Here is a 26,450-nt window from a genome sequence, read left to right as displayed (position 1 = left end):
TCTCTGCTCTTGCCTGTGTGTGTGATGGGGCCACTTGCTTCAAGTTTCTGCTGCCATGGCTTCCCCATGGTGATGGGCTGTAACCTGGAGTTCCTGCTGCCATGGCTTCCCCATGGTGATGGGCTGTAACCTGGAGTTCCCAATGCCATGGCTTCCCCATGGTGATGGGCTGTAACCTAGAGTTCCCAATGCCATGGCTTCCCCATGGTGATGGGCTGTAACCTGGAGTTCCCAATGCCATGGCTTCCCCATGATGATGGACTGTAACCTGGAGTTCCCAATGCCATGGCTTCCCCATGGTGATGGGCTGTAACCTGGAGTTCCCAATGCCATGGCTTCCCCATGGTGATGGGCTGTAACCTGGAGTTCCCAATGCCATGGCTTCCCCATGGTGATGGGCTGTAACCTGGAGTTCCCAATGCCATGGCTTCCCCATGGTGATGAGCTGTAACCTGGAGTTCCCAATGCCATGGCTTCCCCATGGTGATGGGCTGTAACCTTTCCCCCTTAGGTTGTTCTTGTCAGAATATTTTATCACAGCGATGGAAATAAAACCAGGACAAGAATTCTCTCTCTCCCTCCCTCCCCTCCGATTTCTCTTTCTCTCTCTTAATTATAGTGTGTTTTTATGCCAAACTCTAGGTGAGGTGGGGTTTTTTTCCTAGCTTGAAATATTTTATTTTACGCAGAACGAAGTTTCTTTTGATAGAACTGCCGAATTTCCCACGACAGATTTTCTTTTAGAAGCATGGGAACATTGAATGAAGATGTCTGTGGCCTGTTTGGTAAAAGCCTGACTGAAGCTGAACCAGATGTTTTTAACCAGTTGCCGTACGGGGACGCCCACCATTAATGAAAACTTTTATTTTTTCAATACTGAAAATCCACTTCATCATCATTATACAACATTAACCTCATCAGTCATATCTCAGAACGTTTTCCTCTTCCATTCTAGGAGAGAAAGAAGTTCGGCCCCCTCGGCTGGAATATCTGCTACGAGTTCAACGACAGTGACAGAGAATGTGCCTTACTGAACCTCAACCTGTACTGTCACGAAGGGAAGATCCCCTGGGACGCGCTCATTTACATTACTGGTCAGTGTGTGCACGGGGCCTGGGATGCGCTCATTTACATTACCAGTCAGTGTGTGCACAGGGCCTGGGCATCTGGCTGCGGAACAGAGCTATTGATTTACACTGGCCTGGCCCCTGTGAAGACCGTGTCCTCCTCCAGTGTTTAATGTTGGCAATGACAGCTGATGTCCCCTTTGTGAACTTACAGTAGCAATAAGCAGGTCATGAGAATATTTACACATAGAAAATTGAGGAGACATTTCTCCCCAATAATAATAATATTATTGCCAATAATGTAGCAATAATACAGACGTCATTTGTGTGTGTGTGTGTGTGTGTGTGTGTGTGTGTGTGTGTGTGTGAGAGAGAGAGAGAGAGAGAGAGAGAGAGAGAGAGAGAGAGGTATGTACTACCCATGTGTATGGTTGTACATGTGTGTACATGTAAAATCTAGAGACCAACATTCAGTGTGCTACTCAACCAATTTTTTTATTCCTTGAAAATTTCATATACATATCCAATGTATCTTAATCATGTCTAGCTCCCTCCTCCCCTCCCCCACTCCCCCTAGGCAAAGGGAGAGCCATTTGTCTTTGGGGCTGTGACCACTGGTAGCTTTCCACCTCACTCTTTGAGGCAGGGTCTCTCACTGAACCTGGAGCTCATTATTTGGCTAGGCTGACTGGCCAATGAACTCCAAGGACCCACCTGTCTCTGCCCTCACCCCCAGTTCTGGGAGTACAGACACAAGCCACAAGGCTTTGATGTAGATGCTAGGGATTCAGGCTCAGCTTCTCATGCTGATGCAACAGAGACTTTGCTGACAGCCATCTCCTTCACCCCAGGAACTTCTTTAAACATTTAAGATGAGTCAGTATGTTAAAGTCTTACGTCAACCTTGGCAATGTCATATCATACATGAAATCCTTCTGAGAACACTACAGTAATAAACAGTGAATTGTGCCAATGGAACTAGAATTTCCCCAAGGCATTATATTAACATTAAAAATCATTCCATGTAGTTCCTGCCTGCTCATATTTTTGAGCAACACTGAAGCATGCTGGGTAGTGCATCTCTGGAGAGAGAGAGACAGTGCAACCATAAATTTGAATTCTCCCTGACTTGATCTCTGACAGACAAGCTCTCTCTTTCACTTTGGATCCATCTTTCCTTCCTGGCTTGATAACAATAATTTATGAGGTGTGTACAGATCGACGATCTTTCTATAAATGTGAGGTCTGTTTTCTTAGTGAGCTCAACCAAAGCAGTGTTTCATGGAAAGTGAGTACACTTTAGAATCTGACAGTTGGGGGAGTGGTCAACACTCAAGAACATTCTGAAACAAAGGAAAAGGGAAGAAAGTCTTCAGTAGAGCCCAATAGCTTTAGTTTCTGTTGTTTGAAAAAATTAAATTGTGGGACTGAAGAGATGGCTCAGTGGTCCTTGCAGAGGACCAGCACTGACTGGCTCACGACTGCCTCTAACACCAGCCCCAAGTGACCCTGACACTATCTTCTGGCCTCTATGGGCTCTAAACTCATACAGGATCACATACATACATATACAGCTTTTAAAAAATAAAGTAAAATAATCAGAGCATACATGTTAGGTTTTTTTCTGCTTTTTTAAAAATTGGCTTATTAGAGAAATACAGCAACTACTTTCAATACCAACTAAATATGCATATAAATAAACCAAATAAAATTTTGTTATGTTTCTTAATGTAAAAAAAAAATAGTAATGTATTTTAAAATGCAAGCTCCCTTTCAGGTGAAATCACCTATGGCGGGAGAGTGACTGACACCTGGGATCAGAGATGCCTTCGAACTGTCTTGAAAAAATTTTTCTCTCCTGAAACATTGACTACTGATTATAAATACTCTGAATCAGGTAAATGACTTTCGTGCAAAAAGTCCCTTCCCTGGAAGCCTCGGACAGCGCCTTTCAGTTTTCCAGCAAGGTGCCCTGTCCATCCTCACACTTTTATCCCATCCCCATGTCTGACACTGCCAGAGCTGGTTTGGTAACAAGAACACAATACGGCATATTATATAGCAACTACTATGAATTTGCTTTGTATTCAATTTGATTGTATTATATCTAAATGCATTTTCAGAGCAATGGAATAATGCATTTTTAATATAATTAGAGAATCCTTCCATTATCAAATACTGAGTAATGAAGGTGTATGAATTGGAGGTAACTCATTTATGGTCAGACAGTAAATAGATCAATGGCCTTGGGTGTCAGTTCTTTAGAGGAAGAAATCTGATTACTACAGTGCAAGCTCATAAAAGCTCCTATTGTTGGGTTCCTAGACACTGCTTCAAATCAACTGTATGTCTTGGCATCATTAGGGAAAGGGTAGTGATGCTTTATTTCAACATTTTGCAAATGTAGCCTTTGATTTGCCAAATTAGAATCTACTTATCAAATCCATGCAAAGATAATTTCTAAATGAGCATAAACTTGGATCCTTCATGAGACTCACTTCCAACAGTGTCCAGAACCCTTCTGGGCTCCATACTCTGAAAAGATCATGATGCTAATCTCTGATGCTCAAGGCCTCAAGAAAAATGAGTGTAACTATAGGGCTAGCACAGTGGCTGAAGGTTAAGGGCACAAACTGTTCTTGGAGAGGACATGAATTCTGTTCACAGCACCCATGTTGGCTCGCTCACAATCACCTGTCACTCCAGCTTCAGGGAACCCAACACCCTCTTTCTGGTCTCCACGGGCAAATGCACTTACATGTTCACGCCCATGGGAAGACACACACAGAAAAATAATTTTTTAATTAAAATAAGAACCAGACCAGACAGTGCTGGTCCATTTCATACACATTTATCGTCTGTGCTTTTTACCAACAGGCATTTATTTTTCCCCTTTGGCTGACAGTCTCCAAGAGTTCAAGGACTACATTGAAGATCTGCCTTTGATTGATGATCCAGAAATTTTTGGAATGCATGAGAATGCCAACCTCGTTTTCCAGGTGTGTCGTCTTTCTGTTTAAAATAGCATGTTATATTGTGTAGATAAACTCGACATTAGTCCTGCCCTCACAGCCCTGTTAGCTACAATGCCCTCAGCAAAAAAGTTAGAGACTGGCTAACCTTTCTTTCAGCCGTGGTTTCAATTCATTCTGATGCCTTTAGAGTCTTCAATGAGACTCAATTCCCACAGTGGCCAGAATCCTTCTGGCTCCATACTCCAAAAAGATGAAGATGTTAATCTCTAACAAGGCCTCAAGGAAATTTAATGTAACTAGACACAGCCTTCACAGAATCCTAAGACACACACACACACACACACACACACACACACACACACACACACACACACACAGAGTTCTGGATTAACGTGTGTGTGTGTGTGTGTGTGTGTGTGTGTGTGTGTGTGTGTGTGTGTGTGTGTGTGTGTTCCCTTCTCCCACCACACTGACCACATTTGGCTCCTGTTACATGAAGATTACAGATATACATGGTTAGATTAGAACAGTACAGTTCTAAGGGCCCAAAGGGTCTCTTCTCAGCCCCTTGGTTCAGATCCTGGGAAAATATCCAAGGAAGATAATTAATCTTGCTCTCTCAAAGCAGTCAAGGTACCAGACCACAGCACTGGCTCCAAAGCAGTGACTCTAACCTGGGTCACGACCCCTCTGGAGGTCACCTAAGACCATCGGAAAACACGGATATTTATATTACGAATCATAACAGTCACAAAACTACAGTGATGAAGGAGCAATGAAAATAATTTTATGGTTGGCAGTCATCACAACATGAGGAACTCGCGTGACCCAGCCTCATCTCAGGCATCTGTAAAGAACAGAGCTGTGTCTCTGAGGATTCCAGAAATCTCCAATAGTCATGGGTTAGATTCTCCTGAAGAGGTCAGGGCAGGGAGATCATCTTTTTTTTTTTTTTTTCAACTTAAGTTTTGCCTGTACACGAGATAGAAGGGGAAGTCGCCAGGCAGTGGTGGCACACTCCTTTAATCCCAGCACTCGGGAGGCAGAGGCAGGTGGATCTCTGAGTTCGAGGCCAGCCTGGTCTACAGAGTAAGTCCAGGACAGCCAGGACTGTTACACAGAAAAACCCTGTCTGGAAAAACTGAAAGAAAGAAGGTGAAGTCTACCTCGGTATCGAGGCCTCTAACAACACCGGAATCTCCAGAGAGCACACCAGGAGGTCAGTGTTCTGACACTTATTTCATGTTCACCAATAATGACGCCGCTTCATTCGGCGGGCCAGTAAAATGACGTGTCCTGTCTTCCGTTGCTCTGCTTTCGAGAGTCCACTTGGAGCTAAACCTTCTATTACTCCTCTCTGACCTCTGACCCTTGTCCTAAATGGCGGAGGGAGGAGGGAAGACAGCATGGAAGGGCTGGCCCGGCCTCCTCCAGAGGACAGCTTCAGGTGGGATAAAACTGGCTCACCCCCACCCCTCACCTCTAACACACACACACACACACACACACACACACACACACACACACACGCGCGCGCGCGCACGTCATTGTAAACCAGCCATGGAGATGTTTGTGTTGTCCATTGGTTTCAGAATGACTAGCAGAGCAGATGTGAAATGACTGGGAGAGCAGATGTGTAATGAGCCCCAGATGTGTAATGACTGGGAGAGCAGATGTGAAATGACTGGGAGAGCAGATGTGTAATGAGCCCCAGATGTGTAATGACTGGGAGAGCAGATGTGTAATGACTGGGAGAGCAGATGTGAAATGACTGGGAGAAGAGATGTGAAATGACTGGGAGAAGAGATGTGAAATGAGCCCCAGATGTGTAATGACTGGGAGAAGAGATGTGAAATGAGCCCCAGATGTGTAATGACTGGGAGAGCAGATGTGTAATGACTGGGAGAGCAGATGTGAAATGACTGGGAGAGCAGATGTGAAATGAGCCCCAGATGTGTAATGACTGGGAGAGCAGATGTGTAATGACTGGGAGAGCAGATGTGTAATGACTGGGAGAGCAGATGTGAAGTGAGCCCCAGATGTGTTTCTCTTCGCCTTTCCTTGCACAGTTCCGGGTCAACACTGCAGCCACTTCCTTTGAGGTTTTGCCGCTTTTCCCTCCAGAGGATTCTGATGAGGTGGAAGCTGGAGAGACGGCTCAGCAGTTAAGAGCCCTGGGGACTTGGATTCAATTCCCAGCACCCACATGGCAGCTCACAACCAGCTCCAGGGGACTCAGTACCCTCCGCTGGCCTCCACAGACATGCATGGACGTGGTGCACAAACATGCTAGCACACTACCCATACCCATAATACAATGTACAGAGGTGGGCATGTGACCCAGGCTAAAGCAAAGGCTGCCACTCTAAGTACACAGATGTCCAGCACGGTCTACGCAAATGCTGTTTCAGGAAGGGTCCTCTGGAATCGCTGGCTGGGATGTCATATCTGCAGTTATCTGTCTTTCCCCTGATGATACCACCCCCTCCCCAACCACCATGTCGGGGAAACTCCTCTGCCATAGGAAAAGCCAAGAGTCCCGGAGACGAAAACCGCCGGACATGTGCAGAAGAGACAAGATTGCACCCGTTTATGACCCCACGGACGTCCACATTCTCAAGGCCCCGACTGAGCCCTGGAACTGAACTGGCGTTACTGGGACAGCCTCCCAGGGATGAGAGTTCACAGACTTAACATCAGCATGGCGACACCAATGAGAAACGGAGTTTTCCGAAGAAGTGCGCAAACCTAGGCCGCTTGGATCGTGTCAAACACAGGGAGGCAGCAGGGGGAAGTGACATAAGAATGCAGAGAGGCGCCGGGCCGGGCGGTGGTGGCGCACACCTTAATCCCAGCACTCGGGAGGCAGAGCCAGGCAGATCTCTGTGAGTTCGAGGCCAGCCTGGTCTACAGAGCGAGAGCCAGACAGGCACCAAAACTACACAGAGAAACCTTATCTTAAAAAAAACAAAAAAAAAAAAAAGGAATGCAGGGTGGTCAGAGCAAGATGTGCATTTTTTGTATCGTTTTTTTACTATTGTTGTTCTTTGAGATTGTAATAGAATAATGTCGATTCCCTCTCTTTTTCCCTCCCTTTAAGCCTCTTATGTGCCTTCCCCTTGATTCTTTCAAATCTGAGGCCGCTTTTCTTTAATTGTTGTTAGCTTGTGTGTGTCTGTGCATGTATGTTGTGTATGTGTGTGTTCCTAAATACATAAATGCAATCTGTTCAGTCTGTATAATGTTACAGATAAGTGTTTTCAGGGCTGAGCATTAGGTAGAAGTATGCTCTTCCCTGAGGAAGACTATTGGAGGTTTTGGTTTGGTAGTTTGGTTTTAGTTTTTGGTTTTGGTTTTGGTTTTTTGAGATAGTCTCTCTACATAGCCCTGACTGTCCTGGATCTCGCTCTGTAGACCAGGCTGGCCTTGAACTCACAGAGACCCGCCTGCCTCTGCTTCCTGAGTGCTGGGATTAAAGGCATTCACCCCTTCCCACAGCAAGCTTTCTCTTCTACCAGATCGCTGTGGAAGAGTGCTTCCTTCCTCCAGACAGCAGAAGGCCGTCAGTGAGAGCTTTTACCTCCTGCTTTCAGGAAGGAAGGAAGATTTGAAATCGATCCTCCATCTGTTTGCGAGTTGCCTCTAGCTAGAGAAAATCTTTGTATCAAAGTGTCATTTTGAGAGAGCATGTTCTGCTTAGGTTAGGTAATTCAGTCCCTTTTAAGGAATGTGATCTGAACACAAAAGCTATACATTCTTCCTACACGTCGCAAGTTATATTTAAATAAATGCTTCCTAGAAACTAGTAAAGGACAGAACGGGCAGGAAGCGGCAGATCTGAGGTCCGGAGTGTGTGTCAGCAGCCCCCCTCTGCAGTCTGAGCCTGACTTTGTCACCCCAGGGCACTGCCAAAATGTCATTTTCTAAAACTGAGTCTGAACAAGACGAGAAGTGAGTTGTTCTGAGAGCAGACTTACTGATGCTATGAAGAAAAGTCAAATGACAACCGACTGGATGCTGCGGCTGCCGCCCCACGTATCAGATTCTGCTCAGACAATGAGTGCTGGGGGGTGTTGAGTCGAGCCTGACAAGCACTCCGAAGAGCCTCTTGCTGCTGCGAGGATGGTCTGCTTTTGAAGACCGAGTGGACCAGAAGTGGAGGAGGCAGGCTTGTGTCCACACAGCTGCTGGGTCTGTCACCCTACTGGAAAGGTCTTTCTGTCCTGTGGGGGGAAGGAAGAGAGAGGGAGAGAGAGAGAGGGAGAGGGAGAGGGAGAGGGAGAGGGAGAGGGAGAGAGGGAGAGAGAGAGAGAGAGAGAGAGAGAGAGAGAGAGAGAGAGGAGGAGGAGGAGGAGGAGGAGGAGGAGGAGGAGGAAGAAGAAGAAGAAGAAGAAGAAGAAGAAGAAGAAGAAGAAGAAGAAGAAGAAGAAGAAGAAGAAGAAAAGGAAGGAAGGAAGGAAGGAAGGAAGGAAGGAAGGAAGGAAGGAAGGAAGGAAGGAAGGAAGGAAGGAAGGAAGGAAGGAAGGAAGATACCATAAAGACACAGTTGAGCCAAGCCAGCTAAAGTGGAAACTTGCTGAGCTTCCAGTCCAAACTCAGGGATGCCCACATCCATGTTGTGTCCAGAGCTCCACGGGAGACTATGTGTCATGGCCACAGAGGCCAGGAAAGAAGGAGCTGAAAGGCTTTGCTAAGCTTGAAGAGCCCAAGCTAGAGCTGCAGGCCGAGACCACTGATTGTGCTTATGCTGGGCAAAGTCAATGAGACAATTATTGATGGTAAAGCAGCTTTTCCCTTCCTTTCTCATCAATGTACGTAAGGTCTCGGTCAGGAAGGATGAGTAGGTCTAGAGATCTGATGAACAGCATCGTGTATGTAATCAATGGTACTGTGCACTCAAAATTTGAGAGCTGGTGAGAGGTCTCAGTGGATAAAGGCAGCTGCCACCAAGCCTAATGCCATGAGTTCAATCCCTAACACCCGCAGGTGGAAGGAGAGAACTGACCCCTGCAAGTTGTCCTCTGACCTCCACTCACGCGTCATGGCACACATGTGCACAGGCACACACAATTTTCTTAATGTAAAAAAAAAATTTAATTTGGTTAAGAGAGTAGCTCTCGTATTGTACTCTAACCACAACTGAATCAATACCTTTGTTTCTGAGACCTTGCCTGCTTCCTACATGTAAACGACACATGTGACAACCTACCCCTTCCCTGCTCTGTCTCCTCCCGCCACTGCAGTACAAAGAAACCAACACCCTCATCACCACCATCCTGGAGGTTCAGCCGAGGTCCTCCTCGGGGGGCGAGGGGAAAAGCAATGATGAAATTGTCCAGGAGCTCGTTGCTTCCATCCAGACCAGAGTTCCAGGTAATAAACACTTGCTGGCGTCTACCCGTAACAGGAGCCTTAGGAATAAACCCAGAGAAATGGTAAGCAGCTGTGGAGGCTTAACTTTTTTCATGGAGTTTCTTTCCCTGGGGAGCTGGCCTCACGTGGAGTTCTCCACTTATGTCTAAAGATCTGCTGCAGCCCAGCAGCCCACCTGCAAGGACCATGAGGAGCCACCTGGCTTACAGCCCACATGACTTCAGCCAGGCTTTGCTCTGAGCTCTGGTTCTAAGGTCTCTGGACCTGTGGCGTCCAAGCCAGTAGCTGCTGGCCCCATGCGGCAGCTTGCCAACCTTAAAATTTGACATTGAGTGCTTGGTTGCACTAAGTATTTTAAACGCTTGTGTCTTGGACAGCACAGATGGGGACATTTCCAGCATGGTTTAAAGCTTTATTAGAATCCTGTCCTAGAATCCACTTCAGTATTTTCTTCATTCAGGAGAAACGGTTACATTTCTTTAACCTTATTGGCTGGTAATTTATGGAACCTTCCTGAATGATCACAAGAGAGCTACTCTCCCACTTCCCTAGATCATGGTCGGAAGTGATGTCATAATGAGAGAAAGGAAACTGAGGTAGAGAAAAAGAACCATGACAGAGTCCTGACCATACTCTAAAGGCCTCCGGGTAAAAAGGAGCTCTGAGCCAAGTGACCCAAGAATAATCCTGTCATTCCCCACCACACAAAGGGCAGGCCCCAAACACAGAATGTCCACTTGGGCAGAGAGTTGTGTTAAAGTTGAAGAACACTGTCAGTTAAGTTAGGGAGCAGCTTCTTCTACATAAATATAATGTAGGAGAAGAGTAGACATGATGTGGAAATGAGGGGCAGTGGACACAGCCGACTTCCTCCAGAGCCCCGTTGACGCTGAGGAGATTTTTCTCTCCATGCTTCATAAAGCTCTCACTTACACTCTGAAATGGGAAGCAGGTTTCTCCACACTTCATGGAGCTTACGCTTTTCCTGTGAAATGAGAAGCAGGCCATCTGCTGAGACTGAGAACAGGAGGTCCGATCAGCTCCACAGAACTTAGGGGCTTGAAATACCTCCCTCTAGGGGGATAGTAAGGCTCGTATAACCGCGGCTCTGAGGTCCGGGGAGATCAGGCTGACCCACGCCCTGCTGGGTGATGTTCCTCCAGCAGCCAAACTGCGAATGCTTCAGAAGGAGTCCAGTCTGTGTATGGTGTATCTTAGGACCCCTTATGTGCTCACCCTTGCCACAGACATTCAAGGAAAACACAGTTCCTTCCTTCGTCCTAGCCCATGTGGCTCATCTGGACCTCCGTTTTGTAGGACTGGGGTAGGAAGGACATATCATTCTCCCTCCAGTTCGACTCCAGTCTTGAGTGATGCTCGTAACTTGGGATAAACGCAGGTCTCTCTCAGTCGCTGTCTCCCACTCCCACCCCTTCCTGTCCTGGAAGCAGTGCAGGTCTACAGGGAAGACCCAGACTTACACACGTATTCGAGGGATGAGGAGGACACGACACTGGGTCCCCGGCCCTCGGGATCGTTGCTTGTCAACTGAGCCATCCCTTTGGTGGGTGGCATTTGTCCCAGGGTATTCAGAGCTCTGCCTCTCATTCTGCCAAAGCCAAATGTATCTTGGTGAAGTCAGAGGATGACTTGTGGGAGTCGGCTCTCTCCTTTTAACTAGGTGTGGCCCGGGTATTGAACTCAAGTTAGGAGGTTTAGCAGCAGGCACCGTTACCCACTGACCGACCCATCTGCCCAACCCCAGATGTATTTTCTTAGGCCTCCCTGCCACGCCTCCACACCCACTGTGGAGACTGACTCACAGGAGGCCCTCACTCAGACCTGCAGATTCCACAGGCACACTGACTTATGCCTCACTGGCTTCCTCTCAGCCCCTCCCCCACGGTTACCCAGAAAGGGAGCAGGCTGCCCTTCACTTGGGTGCGTGACTCCCTCCCACACTATCCCAGTCAGTGACTCTTGTGCTCTACCTATCTGTGTCCAAGCCAAAGTTCAAACCAGCCCAAAAGATGGATACTGCCTTGACCAGAAGTGAAATACTAATTCTCTCTCCCTCTCCCTCTCCCTCTCCCTCTCCCTCTCCCTCTCCCTCTCCCTCTCCCTCTCCCTCTCCTCCCTCTCTCTCTCTCTCTCTCCCCCTCTATCTCTCTCTCCCCCTCTATCTCTCTCTCTCTCTGACAGACACATTTTCCCTGATTTCCATTCATTTAAGCCTTATTATTTTATGACTGCTTCTATGTAAACACAGGTGGATCACCAAAAACTTATAAATTTTTTTAAATGTTGTCAAATTGAAGCTCTTGCTTAAATAACGAGAGAAATTAGCTTTAGGGAAAAATATATGTAACAAAAAGCCAGGCCCCTGAGAAGGCTCAGTGGCTGAAGCGCTCACCTGGCGAGTGTGAGGACCTGTGCTCACGAGAAGGTAGAAGGGAGAGCTGAGTCCTCCAAGTTGCCCTTTGACCCCCACAGGCACGTCATGGCATGCATGCACCTGCACTCACATGTCGTATGAAAACACAACAATAACAGATAATGTTTTAAAGGAGAAGCTCCTGACAGTAGTAGTGTTGTGAAGATGGAAATCAAGGATGTCTGGTCTGAGAAGCCAACTGTGTGTGTGTTTCAGAAGCCCTGCATATGGAGGGAGCCTCGGAGAGCCTTTTTGTCAAGGACCCTCAAGGCCGCCTGGACTCTCTGACCACCGTCCTTGGCCAGGAAGTGGACCGGTTCAACAATCTGCTGAAGTTAATACATGTATGAGTGCTTACCTCCATCACTGCTACTGGGTAGCTGAGCCTTGAGAACGAATGATATGAGACCATGAGTGTGCTCAGAAGTCTCCATCCTATCACTTCTAGGCTTCTCTTTGGCTGTACTAAGACCCTCAGACCCAGGCTGTGTGTGGTTGAGTCAGCATTCTCTTTTTCTAACAGCGGCTGTGTGAACATGTGACATTACAGACCCTCAGGCTCCTCACTGATCTGCCTTATAGCTGTAGAATTACTGTTGGGGGCTGGAGAGATGGCTCAGTGGTCAAGAGCACTGGCTGTTCTTTCAGAAGACCTGGGGTTCAATTCCCAGCATCCACATGGCAGCTCACCACTGTCTAGAACTCAAGTTCCAGTGGATCCAACTCCCTCACAAAGACATGCAGGTCAAAAACCAATGCATGGGGGAAAAAAGAATTACTGTTAAGGGCTAGAGAGATAGTTCAGTGGTCAAGAGCACTGGCTGCTCTTCCAGAGGACCAGGATTCACTTCCCAGCATCCACATGGCAGCTCACAATTGCCTGTAACTCCACCTCCAGGGGTTCTAACACTCTCACACAGACAGACATGCAGGAAAAGCACCAATGAATATATAATTAAAAATAAAATTTAAAAATCCTTAGAATTACTGTCAACTCACTTGAAATTTTCCAGGACCTCAGCACTCAGTTAAGAGTGAGTTGGGGCTGAGAAAACAGTTCAGTCAGGACAAGCCCAGTGACCGAAGTTCAAGCCCCAGAACCCATGTGAAAAAGGTAGAAGCCTTGGGCAGTGGCCTGCACTTGTAATCCCCTCTCTGGAAAGCAGAGAGAAAGGTGGGTTCTTGGGGAATCATTGGTCAGCCAGTTTAGCCTACTTGGTAAGTTCTAGGCCAGTGAGGAACCTTGTCAAAAAAGAAAAAAAAAAGTAGGGCTGAAGAGATACCTCAGCAGTTAAGAGCAATTTTTGCTCTTCCAAAGGACCTGGGTTCGATACCCAGCACCCACATGGCAGCTCACAACCACCCGTAACATCAGTCCCAGGGAATCAGACGCCCTCTTCTGGCCTCCACAAGCACACGTGTGGTGCACATACATCTACACAGGTGCATAAAACACTTAAGCACATAGAATAATAAAATACATGGATTTACTTTTTATTAAGAAGAGGTGAAGACAATGTCAGAGGAATGCTACCTGAGGTTGTCTTTTGCCACATGCATGTACACACACATGCTCAGTCACACACAGAGAAACTGTGAAAGCCATCTTACACCCCCTCTCCCGATAATTATGCCTGTAATGTGCACTGATCGTTTTTTGTGCCCTCAGATTTCTCTAGAAACACTCAACAAAGCCATTGCTGGACTTGTGGTGATGTCTGAAGAAATGGAAAAAGTGTACCAGAGTTTCCTCAACAACCAGGTCCCCTCCCTGTGGTCTAACACAGCCTACCCATCCTTGAAGCCACTGGGATCATGGGTCAAAGACCTTATTCTGAGGACTGCATTCGTGGATGTATGGGAGATTTCACTCGTGCGGGTTTTGATGGATTTGTCGGCATGACTGGGCCTAAACTCCTGAGGGAGCTTTGAGTAACAACTGTTAGGAATCATTTGATTCTGGAGAAACAGAACGTTCTAATGTGGCTTCACTTGGAAAGGCTTAAGTAGATTGTAATGCCATTTTCCCTAGGCTCTTATCTATATATTGGTTTTCAATTCCAGGCCACTCAACATCCAGGTTTTAGCTGCAGTGTATGGCCCCATTGTAGAGTGTAAAAAATGGCGTGGCTCCACCCAGTCAGGTGTGCGTTGGCTGCCCCAGCCTCTTGTCCCCTGTGGGTTCAGGTTGGCAGTCAAGGCTGGTAGTCAAGAAGGGGAATGGGCCAGCAGTAATACGAGGGGCAAGAGGCAACTCAGAATTCATTTAGATGTCACTGTCCCCTCCCAACACAGCTCTGATTTAGATAGCTCATTCTACCTCAGAGATGAAATGCCTCATGAAATCACATCTCTCTCTTAGCTGTGGCTCAAAAGAGGACAGCCCAAGTCCTTCTGGATTTCCGGCTTCTTCTTCCCTCAAGGATTTCTCACAGGTACTGGTGCCTTCCTAGGAAACTCTTGCAGGAAAGGTTGTGGTTTGTTACACGCGCAGGGTGTCTAGGAGCTGGGGAAATAGTGTGGCTGCCAATGGTCCGGCTGACCCTGCCAATCTAGGACAATCTGGGATTACTCCTCCTCCATCATGGAGGTGGAGGGGGTGGGTAGGGAAAAATAGATGCTCCCTGGTAAACTAATCCTTGCCCTTCTCAGGTTATCCATGGGTTTGATCCATGGCTAAATCCATGAATAGATAGCGACTGGTTCAACTCTCCATATGATACAACCCTCCCATTCCCCACCCTCCTTCAGAGGCTTCGACTGCTGCCCCCCCCCTCAGCTCTAGGCAGCCTCCTCTCTCTAAAAGATACTTTCTATTTTGAGACAGGGTCTCCTGTAGCCCAGACTACCTTGACTTCATCGTACAGTCAAGGATGACATTGAGTTTCTAACCCTACCGCCTCCACCACCGGAATTCTGGGATTACATGCATAGACCACCTTACCCACATTCTAGACAGTGCTGGGAATTGAACCCAGAGCTTTGTGCATTCTAGGCAACACATTTCCGACTGAGTAACATCCCTAGCCTGAAAAAAATATTCTTGATATCCCTTCATCAATCCTGTGGATTTGACTGGAGAGTCCCCGAGGGATCCAGACCATGTGGCTTCTGGATACCCAATCCTCAGTTTGTCTCATTCCTAATTCCTGATAAACAGCCTGTATAAGCAAGCTAGACAAAATCCTGAAGTTAGGAAGACTTGCCCTAAAACTGTCTCTCTCATGGCAGGGCAATACCCTTGAAACTTAGTCTCTTCCACCCTTTGGTGTTTGTTTGTTTATTTGTTTATAGTTTGGGGTTTGTTGGTGGTTTTTGTTTGGGTTTTTGCTTTTTGTTTTGTTTTTGTTTGTTTGTTTGTTTGGTTGGTTGGTTGGTTGGTTGGTTGGTGGTTTTTTGAGACAGAGTCTCATTGTGTAGCCCTGGCTAGCCTGGAACTCACTATGTAGACTAGGCTAGCCTTGAATTTACAGAAATCTGCCTGCCTTTGCCTCCCAGGTGCTAGATTTAAAAGTGTTTGCCATTATACCTAGCTTGTTTGTTCTATAGGGCTGTGTGTGTGTGTGTGTGTGTGTGTGTGTGTGTGTGTGTGTAGTAAGTATTTGTATGTACATGCGTGTGCCTATGAAGGCCAGAAGAGGCTGTTGGATTTCCCTAGCACTGGAGGTATATAGGTGGTTGTAAGTTGCCTGATGTAGATCCTGGGAACTGAACTCGGGTCTCTGCAAGAGTAATAACTGCCTAACCTACCTTCTTGTCTTTTCAGGAACTCTTCAGAACCACGCTCGAAAGTATAACTTGCCTATAGACGAGCTGAGCTTCAGGTATAACATGATTCCCTCCTACCGAGATCAGGCCGCGGTGGTAGAAGCGGCCAAGGACATTCATTTTGGAGAAGAACTGCCCATGGATCTGGAGGTATTGCCCACCTGACTACATAGCAAAGCATCTATCCACTGTCAGTGGGGAGTTCAGCGAGTCCCCCCTGCCCCACCACCCCCATTTGCAGGAGTGGGAGGAGAGGGTGGTACTCACACTCCAAGGCCAGCTCCTCAGCAGCAACTAGATGGGAACATCTCAAATGTAGTCCAACTTATAGAACTATTTTTCTGCATAAAGCTACATCATTTAGATTCAGACAGCAATGGTGTCCATCTTACAGAGGCAGTATAATAAGACATTCAAAACAGTTTCAGAATGACACAAACTTGAGTTTGAATCCTGGTTCTGCCCTTCACCAGCCCTGTGTGCTGAAACAATTGCTTACATGCCTGAGAACTTTGGTGTTCTCATCTAGAAATTGGGGCTGATGACGGGACTCAAAGAAAGAAGTGGCACGTGTCATGCAGCCAACGCAAAGTTCACTCACACAATCCACCATAATATTATAGATGAAGTTTGTCTACAGCAGCCACTCGGCCCCCTCCTGGCAGAACTGAAATGCTGCCTTCATCCCCTTCTAACTGTAACCACAGTAGGTGTGTCCTATAAGAGCAGTCTTAACGGTCTTACCCTCTTCCGATAGTAGTGCAGATATTGCAGAAGACAATCTATCTTCTAGAAGGGCACACAGATCTTCAGGGGGCCTTGCTGAAAAGAATAGATGCAGCCCTTCCCTCCCTCTGCTTCTCAAGAGGGAAAGAAAAGTCATTACTCATAATGTCAGATAGTCTAAAGTGGCCACAATTCTGCATCCTGGTGCAGTGTAGCCAGTCTCGAATTCAGTACCAAACTGAGGGTCAGGGTGACCTGCCTCTCAGATCTTTAGGGTACCCCTCTCTAAAATGCAGGAATAGGAACGACTGTTTCTAGAGGTGCTTGTTGAAGGGGTGGGGACACAGGCAGTGACTCAAACTGTTCATCCCTTCTCCTCCGCTCACCCCTAAACTTCTGTCTTTCAGTTGCCCTCTCCTGAAGATGGAGTTCTCGTTCATGGGATGTTCATGGACGCTTCTCGGTGGGATGATAACGAGATGGTCATAGAAGACGCATTGCCGGGACAGATGAACCCCATGCTGCCTGTAGTCCATTTTGAACCACAGCAAAACTATGAGCCAAGCCAAGCACTCTACCACTCCCCGCTCTACAAAACAGGAGCCCGGGCAGGAACGCTTTCAACCACAGGTGAGGATCTTCTTAAGATCTGTACATGGGGCTGGAGAGCGGGCTTAGGAGGTAAGAGCGCTATCTGAGGCTCTTACAGGGACCCCAGGTTTGATTCTCAGCACCCACAAGGTGGCTGACAACCATCTGTAATTCCAGTTCCGGAGGATCCAGTGCCCTCTTCTGGCTTTCAGGGGCACTGCACACATGTACTACACAGACGAACAAGCAAGCAAAACACCCATGTATGTAAAAATAAGTATGTTTTAAACAAAAACCTCAATCAAGACCCAAATACTGCTGGGCATGGTGGCACATCCCTTTAATCCCAGGATCACCAGACAGGTCTTCTGTGAGTTCAAAGCCAGCCTGGTCTACATAGTGAGTTCCAGACTAGCCAGAGGTACGTAGTAAGACTCTGTCTCAGAAAGAAAAGAAAAAAGCCAAATGCTGGTCACTCAGTCGGTACAGTGCTTGCCCAGCATACACAACTTCCTGTGTGAAGTCCTCAGCGCTGTGTAAAACTGGGGATGGGGGTGTATGTGCCTCTAATCCCAGCACGTAGATCAAGGCAAGAAGATCAGAAGTTCAAGACCATCTTCGACTATTTAGCAACTTTCTGGGGCTAGCCTGGGCTATGAGACTCTCTCTCTCTCTCTCTCTCTCTCTCTCTCTCTCTCTCTCACACACACACACACACACACACACACACACACACACACACACACTGCTGCGCTGGGGATAAAGCTCAGTTATGGAATTCTTGCCTGGCATGGAAAGTGTCTGGGCTCAGTGCTCAGGAGTGAAAAAAAAAAGTTAACTCTGCCAAAAAAAAAATGCTGGCTGTAACACACTAAGAAAGTTATTGGTCCAATTAACTAGATTTAAGATGGGAGTTCCTGTGCTGGAAAGATGGTTCAGCAGTTGAGATCACTTACTGCTCTTGCAGAGGACTGGAATCCCATCCCTAGTACTAATGTTAGCCTGTGACTCCAGCTCCAGAGGCTATGAATCCCTCTTCTGGCCTTTTCAGACATGTACACTCATGTGCACGTACCCCCACGCAGACATACATATGTATAAGTAAACAGAAATAAAAGAATACACATTTATGGCTGGTAAAGTTGTGTTTGTAATGACGCTGGGTGTACGTGGACATCATAACCTTAGTGTTCATTCCTGTTAGAACTAAGAAGTAGAGAACAGAGTTTAATGGGCAGAGACTTCCAGTTCCAAAGTGATGGGCTGAATAGGCACCAAAAGCACCCCTCACCAAGTAAAACCTGGCCTGTCATAAAAGAGGTTTTACATGAAGTAAGTGGAAAGCTGTGTTACAACACTCTGAATGGACCTGAGACACACTCCTGAAAAGGAGGCAGAGAGAAAGAAAACCATCTCTATGGATAACATGGAAGCCTGTGGACCAGTGAGCTGCCTCAGTGAGTAAAGGCTCTTTTCACCAAGCCTGACAACCTGAGTTTGGTCCTCCAAGACCCACAGGATAGAAGGAGAGAACCGAACCCCACAGGTTGTCCTCTGACTCAAACGTCTGTGCCGTGTTACACACGCGGGGGTTCACACACACACACACACACACACACACACACACACACACACACACACAATAAATAAATGTAATTTCTTTAAAAGAATGATGGGTTCTTCAAAAAGAAAAAGACTGCTAAAGAATATGCTGAGAAAACCCCTCAGAACACAGCACAGTGTGGTGAGAAGGTCTGACATTCTGTAAAGAGCTGTAATTCCCCATGTTTATGTAGTAGACAACTTAAGAGAAAGTAAAAATGCAGGAGAGGGAACGTTTGCAAATTGTAACAGCTGGTGGTTCCCTAAAACTAAAGAAATGCTGCATCCTTGAACTCAGAATCTCACCAAATGGGAAGGAGGGATGTTTTTAAATGGTACATGGGAAGGGATGCATGGATATTTGCAGAGTGTCCAGGGAAGTGTCCAGCACATAGCAAATACAGCCTGAGCAAACCGTGCACAGAACAGCACTCATGATAAAAAAAATCTTAGACAATCACTGGACAGGTCGGGGAAATCCTTTTTACTAATGATGGTTGCTGTCTTAATTTGAATTTCTATTGCTGTGAAGAGACACCATGACCATGGCAACTCTCATAAAGGAAACCATTTCATTGGGGCTGGCTTACAGTGCAGAGGTTTAGTCCATTGTCATCATGGCAGGAAGCAAGGCAGCATGCCAGCAGACATGGTGCTGGAGAGGGAGCCGAGAGTTCTGCAGGCAACAGGAAGTAAACTGTGTCCCACACATATGCTTGAGCATATGAGACCTCAAAGCCTACCTCCACAATGACACATTTCCCCCAACAAGGCCACACCTCCTACAACAAGCCACACCTCCTAACAGTGCCACTCCCTACGGGCCAAGCATTCAAACACACAGTCTATGGGGGCCACACCCATTAAAACCACCACAGTTACCCAGAAAGGTCAACTTGTTAGGGCATCTGAACACCGATACTGCTTTCTCCCTGGATATGAATATGAATTTGGGGGTGACAAGATTGGACACAAAACTTCTGAGCTGCTTTACTTTAGGGATGGTGTGCTAGTTTCTTTCATGTTACTTAAATCAAACACTCTACTCAAAAGCAACTTAGGGGAGGAAAGGCTTTATTTGGCTTATGCTTCCAGGTCACAATCTATCATTGTGGGAAGTCAGGGCAGGAACTGGAGGTGGGAACGTGGAGGCAGGAACCATGGAGGAATGCTGCTCGCAGGCTTGGTCACAGGCTCATGTTTAGCTAGCTTTCTTTTACAACCCAGGACCATCAGCCTAGGGTCAGCACTGCCCGGGGAGGTGGGGGATGGACCTTCTTACATCATTTAATAATCAAGATAATCCCCACTGACATGCTGTCAGGCCAATCTTATCTAGGCAATTCCTCAATGGAGACTTTCCTCTCAGATGTCTCTAGACGATGTCAAGTTGAAAATTAAGACTAGCCAGGCCCAAGGGACCATATATCCAAATCCTTTCTACACTGTCATGTAAATCATAATAACAAAGGAGTTCTGACATAACACAATGTTGGCCCCGGGTTTGAAATGAACAGACTTGAAGCAGTCCCTGTGTGCCTCAGTATGGTCTCAGGGAGGCTGTTGGAAGCTTCTCAATGTAGAAAGCCAAGCTGACCTCATAACAGAGGTATTGTGGTCTCTGTGTGCTAGCTCACATCCAGCTGAAGACAATAGTAGTATCTACCCAATGATTAAGGTGCAACCAACATCACAGATTAACTATGCCTGGCTGCTTACTGTGCCTCAGCACTGTCCAGAAAGCCTTAGCCAAACCAATAAGAATTTTGAAATGAGAACTTGGATCCGAAAAGAAGAGAGAAAATTGTTATTTGCCTACATAATTGATCACATGGGAAAACCCAATGAGTCTATAGAAAAAGGTCTACTACAAATGATAGCTAGTAAGAACAACAACCACTACATAACAATCAACAGAATTCTTGGTAGAGAGCACTTGTTCAGCATGTTTGAGGCCCCGAGTTCAATCCCCAACACTGACAAAATGTTAAGAACTTAACAGAATTCAGCCATCATGGTAGCACACACCTTTAACCCTAGTATTCAGGAGGCAGGGGCAGGTGGATCTCTGTGAATTAAAGACCATCCTGAGCTACATAGTAAGTCCCAGACCAGCCAGGGCTACACAGTTAGACCCTATCTCCCAACAAACAAACAAACAAACAAAAACAGTTAGCGGAATCCCTGTGTTCCGTCAAAAACAAATAGAAACCGAAGTAAAAGAGAAGGTCTGGCCCAACTGATCACACAGTTGGTCAGATTAGGAGCAAACCCGACAAGGAGAAGAAGGCAGCCTGTGGCTCCTAAGGCCCCCACGGCAAGACCAGAATGAGTGGAGGAGCTGAGTCGTGTCCATAGGTGGGAAGATTCAATGTCATCCGGATTCCAGTCCCCTCCCAAATTAATCTCTGAATTTAAGACCGTCTCATATAATTGTTGAAAGAGCTAACTCTTCTGATGCTTGTGTGAAAGGAAAACAACGAACAGCAGCACTTCCTTTGAAGAAAGTAAAACAGAAGGTCTGTTTCCAACACACCCAGCTGCAGTAGCTACGACAGTGCCCCACCATCATGGGGCTCGCCTGAACCTGAAACAATAGAGGCACCATTGAAAGTTGGTCAGGAATGGAGAAAATAGTCCATAGATGGTGCTGGAGAAACTGGTTCTACTAGATTCAGATTCCTCCCTTATAATACATACAAAAAAAGTTAAATTAGCGCTGGAGAGATGGCTCCGGAGCGTGGGGCAATTGCCGCTCTTGCAGAGGACTGGAATTCGGTTCCCTGAACCCACATCAGGTGGCTCTTGTAATTCCCGCTCCAGGGCCTCTGATGCTCTCTTCCGGCCAATAGGCACATCCTCACATGCAAATGCATGCACATGGACACAAGAATTAAAATTTTAAGTTAGATCATTGATAGATACTTGAGGCTTAATCACTAAATCTTAAAATGCTTAACTCGTAATGAAATGGTTGTAATAATTGTCAGTGGTTGCTCATCTCCTAAAAAGTCAATCAGGTGTACGCATGTTTCCTAATGGAGGTACAGTCACTGTAAAAAGTCACCTTACCGAAGCAGTCATGCTGTGGGACGGTCTGTATGTCAAATTGCTCTGATTGGTCAATAAATAAAACACTGGTTGGCCAGTGGCCAGGCAGGAAGTAGGTGGGACAAGGAGAGAGGAGAATTCTGGGAAGCGGAAGGCTGAGGCAGAGAGACACTGCAGCCGCCGCCATGACCAGCAGCACGTGAAGATGCCGGTAAGCCACCAGCCATGTGGCAAGGTATAGATTTATGGAAATGGATTAATTTAAGCTATAAGAACAGTTAGCAAGAAGCCTGCCACGGCCATACAGTTTGTATGCAATATAAGTCTCTGTGTTTACTTGGTTGGGTCTGAGCGGCTGTGGGACTGGCGGGTGACAAAGATTTGTGCTGACTGTGGGCAAGGCAGGAAAACTCTAGCTACAAATGGCGCCCAACGTGTTGGCAAGAGTTTCTACCTAAAACCTGAGAAAAGATTCTAAAATGTAGCTAAAAACAGCTTCCTAATTGTCTCTCTCAAAGGAGCTGCAGCCTGCTGGTTTGAGCTACTGGCGGGTTCCTAGCGTGCGAGCTTGATCTGCAGTATGGCGGGAATGAGGCCTCTGCAAGTGGCACATTAAGCTGCATGGTGGATTTAACCTTTGCTAGTACAAAACAAAAAGAGGTTTCTGGGCTACACACTGCTTGGATAAAAGCATAGACCCAGGATGGCTCCCAGAGCTGGCGGAAAAGGTACCATCGCCATGTTGGGAAGATGAAGTGGGTGGAGCCAGCAGCCGCAGCGCCGTTTCAGGCTTAAAAGGCTGCAGTTTAAGCAATAGGCTCAAGGTAATATAAAAAATAAGCCATGTAAAGATGGCTACCACACAGAGAATCTGGATTATGTTCTCTTTGATATTTGTAACTGAAGAAAAACATTTGATTGCAAAAGCTGTTGAGTTATGCCAAAATGTGTATTTTAAAGGTACCTTGACTTCAAAATTTGGCTATAAGGATATGTTGTTTTGGAAAAGAGGCTCTGGTTTTGTTTCCACAGAAAGCCAGAGGCTATGGATTTGTTCCAGATTAAGATACATCAGGTTTGACCAGCCAAGACCCCCTGAAAGATCTCTGATGACACCATGACCCAGATGATTCAACATCCAGAATCGTTTCAAGGCAACTGGCTCAGACAATACGGTCTCACGGACTACTCCATGATCCTAAAATTTTCTTTGTGTCCCCATAAGATACAGCGCCCCCCTCCAGCAGGAAGTAGTAAGAGAAGCTACGCCCAAATTCCCAAATATACCAAGCTGACTTTGGAGATGTGTAAAAGTTAAAACCTTCCTTTTAAAAAAAAAGAAAGGGGAAGTGCTGTGGGACGGTCTGTATGTCAAATTGCTCTGATTGGTCAATAAATAAAACACTGGTTGGCCAGTGGCCAGGCAGGAAGTAGGTGGGACAAGGAGAGAGGAGAATTCTGGGAAGCGGAAGGCTGAGGCAGAGAGACACTGCAGCCGCCGCCATGACCAGCAGCACGTGAAGATGCCGGTAAGCCACCAGCCATGTGGCAAGGTATAGATTTATGGAAATGGATTAATTTAAGCTATAAGAACAGTTAGCAAGAAGCCTGCCACGGCCATACAGTTTGTATGCAATATAAGTCTCTGTGTTTACTTGGTTGGGTCTGAGCGGCTGTGGGACTGGCGGGTGACAAAGATTTGTGCTGACTGTGGGCAAGGCAGGAAAACTCTAGCTACACAGTCAAATCTGAGTGTGAGCACATCTCTACGTCTAACCCTCCCTTCACATGGAGAGGAGAGATGTCCGGATTCTGGGAAATCCAGTGGGGCAAACACCCCAGTTATGTCAACAAATGTATTGTGATGGGTGGCAAAGACACAGAAGGGGGACTTACAATTAAAGGGGATTTAAGGCACACGTCATTGCTGTGAGGTGTGGCCCCTATTTGAAATCTGAATCAAGCTAACTGTCAAGTACCAATATACTGTATGGAACAGTGGGAGGCGGGGGTTACAGGTATTATCTGTGTATGTACACTTGAAAACTTTGAACAGCTATTGGAAGTTGACATCTTAGCTATGACAGTTGTTGAGTTCTAGGAGTCATGACTTAAAGACACACACTACAATAAGTGCAGCAGAAATTTCCACCTAGTATCTGCTTCAAGGTAATCTAGGAGTCATGAAGAGGTATCTAGGATGAGACGGATACAAAAGGAATGTTTCCATTTCTCCACAGAGGAAAAAACGAATATGATCAAACACGAACAGTGAACCTAGTTAACCAATCAGCGCATGCTAACAATTTCTCGCTATGTTTTAGAACGACACAATAATACTGTCTTGAAACTAGGCTGAACAAATGGCTGTCCAAGTCTCTTGTGAGCTGTGGCATCATAAAGAAGAGTGAAAGCAGGCAGGTTCCTGTTGTTATGGAGACCGGAAATATTTCCAGATGTAAAACGACTTTCTTCACTAAGGGCCCCCCCGCCCCCCGCCCCATCTCAGAGCTAGTTCAGCTAAGGACCAGCACAGGCCCTGGTCCTTCCTGTAGACAGCAGCTTCCTGTAGTTCAGGCTCTGTAATTCTAAAGCCCATTTATGTTCAGGCACCCTGACCCTCTGGGAAACACAGCCTTTATGCTTGCATCCTTTTCTTTCTTTCTTCGTTCATTTCTTTTGAGACAGCATCTCACTATGTACCTCTAGCAGTTTGGAACTTGCTATGTCGACCAGGCTGGCCTCCAATTCATAGTGATCCAGCTGTCTCTGCCTGCCCGGTGCTGGGGACAGACATGAACCACCACACCCTGACTGCGATTTATTTTTAATTATGTATATTTGTTGTGGGGGTGGGGGGGTTAGAGAATATGAACACCTGAGTGCACATACCTACAGCGTCCAGAAGAGGGCATCAGATCCCTTGGCGCTGGAGTCCCAGGTGGCTGTAGGCTGCCTGATGCTGGTGCTCATACATACGCTCTTAACCATTGAACCATTTCTCCAGCCCTCCTACATTGCTTATTACACACATCCGACTGCCCTTGACCTTCTAGTCATCCTACTTCCCTCTGCAGAGCAGCCCACCTTTGCTTTCTTTAAGCACAGCCACAAGGCAACGTCTGTGGGCTTGCTATAACCATCCTGTTTTGTTAGACGCACAAGACCTCTAACATCAGCCCTCCAGGGTTCCAGCCCAAGCGGATATGTGACATGAGCCACACACATCTACCCCAACCGTCTACCGCTTGGAGATGGTGATTGTCTAACTCTGAGTCATAGCAGAGTCTACTGTACAGCGAACCTCTCAGGAAACAGTGCTGAGACGCGGAGAGAAAGGCTTTGGGACGGCAGCTCAGTTCATTTCTGGCCAACAGACAACTTGGTTCTGCTTAAACGGACAGTGGTAGCAGGGGGTTGGTTGTGTCCCAAGTCGTCCTCCAGCCTTAGGGAAGGCCTCATGTGCTCGAGACACTGGCTGCCTGCGGGGAAGTGTACATTGGGCTGGCACCCAGAGAAGCATGGAAAAGGGGAATGTCAGCTTACAAGGGGGTGCTTAGGACCCCGGACAAATTTCTGCACTGCATAAAACCAGTAAATACATAGGAATACTGTCTAGATTGGCTTGCCATTGAACTTGGGCCATTGCACTGGACAACCTGGTATTCCATAGGACGCAAAAGTAAGGAGAAGGTAGAGGCGTCCTCTGCTGGGTACGATACCCTTCCCTGATGTCCATCCATACTGATGTCATCTGAGAAAGCAGCGCCAAAAGAGAGCAGTTCCCACGGAGGACAATCGTGTCTTCTCCATAACCCCTCAGACAGCCACACAACGGAAGCGGCACTAAGAGTGACTTTTTCTATTGAATGACTAGAGACAGAATGCCTGTCACTATGCTTATTCATTTCAGGATCCCAAGACCCTTCCATTGTAGGATGGGATGCAGGATGGATGGATGGATGGATGGATGGATGGATGGATGGATGGATGGATGACCACATGAATAGATGCCCTACCTACCATTAGATACCCCTAAATCCCACTGAAATGTCAGGCCTTAATCCCGGCCCAGTACTCCCAGATTCGGACTACAGACAACCTGAAACATACTCGTCAAGTTATAAGGTCTAAGCCAGACAGGCCCTAAAGCACCATGATTCTAAAATCTCAACCTGTATAGCATGAAACTGGGAACTTCGGAGACCTGTGCCCAACGTCTTCGGGTTCAGTCGTGTCTGGAGCTGGAGTCCCCACACTCTCAGTATTTTGTCTCTGTGAATCCAGAAGTTACTCTTTAAATAACAGCTCTTCCCTCCCACCCCCACCCCCACCCCACCCACCCCACCCCACCCACACCCACACCCATCCCCACCCCACCCCCACCCCACCCCACCCCCACCCCCACCTCTCTTGTATCCCTTGTTAGGCCACTCAACCAACTTCGTGGTGACTGTCCTCCTGCCCTCCAATCGGCCCAGTGATTACTGGATCGCCAAGGGATCTGCACTACTCTGCCAGCTGAGCGAGTGAACAGGGGCCATGCTGATCAGAGCTCCTCCATGGTGAGAAGAAAGTGACTTCTAACCTGACTTAAGTGTAGCTGCTGCAGCTGCCATTTCCCCCGTGACCTAAAATAAAGTAGTTTGGAGTTATTTCTGTTGGAAGCCCCAGCTGTGGTGTGGGGGTGACGGGTCCACACACCCTCGACTAAACTCGCTCCCCGACTCCATGTGAAAGCCTAGCTGCTTCTCTTTGGTGTGTTGCTCAGAGCCGTGGGAAGAGCGAGGAGTCAGCCCTCATTCGCACATTCTCCCCGCCTTGTCACACTTGTGTGAGAGGCCCACGGTCCATGTCAGCCTC

At 47.0% G+C, this 26,450-nt stretch overlaps 1 protein-coding gene across 4 annotated transcripts in view; it reads left to right on the top strand.

The window, feature by feature from the left end:
• The window catches only part of Dnah6 (dynein axonemal heavy chain 6), a 233,090-nt gene extending 206,848 nt beyond the window's left edge, over window positions 1–26,242 (top strand). For 3 of the 4 annotated variants that reach the window (XM_042273489.2, XM_042273487.2, XM_042273488.2), the window contains exons 68-77: window positions 956–1,094; window positions 2,845–2,964; window positions 3,945–4,066; window positions 9,286–9,415; window positions 12,066–12,193; window positions 13,519–13,704; window positions 14,212–14,284; window positions 15,616–15,767; window positions 16,751–16,973; window positions 26,017–26,242. In XM_042273489.2, coding sequence (XP_042129423.2) covers window positions 956–1,094; window positions 2,845–2,964; window positions 3,945–4,066; window positions 9,286–9,415; window positions 12,066–12,193; window positions 13,519–13,704; window positions 14,212–14,284; window positions 15,616–15,767; window positions 16,751–16,973; window positions 26,017–26,120 — 1,377 coding nt within the window. In that variant the 3' untranslated portion in view covers window positions 26,121–26,242. Of the gene's footprint in view, window positions 1–955; window positions 1,095–2,844; window positions 2,965–3,944; window positions 4,067–9,285; window positions 9,416–12,065; window positions 12,194–13,518; window positions 13,705–14,211; window positions 14,285–15,615; window positions 15,768–16,750; window positions 16,974–22,105; window positions 23,222–26,016 lie in introns of those variants that run through there. The other variant, XM_076566963.1, reaches the window with a different exon arrangement.
• The last annotated feature ends 208 nt before the right edge of the window (window positions 26,243–26,450 follow it).

This window comes from Peromyscus maniculatus, chromosome 3 (assembly GCF_049852395.1).
Source record: "Peromyscus maniculatus bairdii isolate BWxNUB_F1_BW_parent chromosome 3, HU_Pman_BW_mat_3.1, whole genome shotgun sequence".
Classification (NCBI taxonomy): Eukaryota; Metazoa; Chordata; class Mammalia; order Rodentia; family Cricetidae; genus Peromyscus; species Peromyscus maniculatus.
The sequence above is the reverse complement of the archived record's forward strand: the minus strand, read 5'-3'. Positions and strand labels throughout refer to the sequence as shown.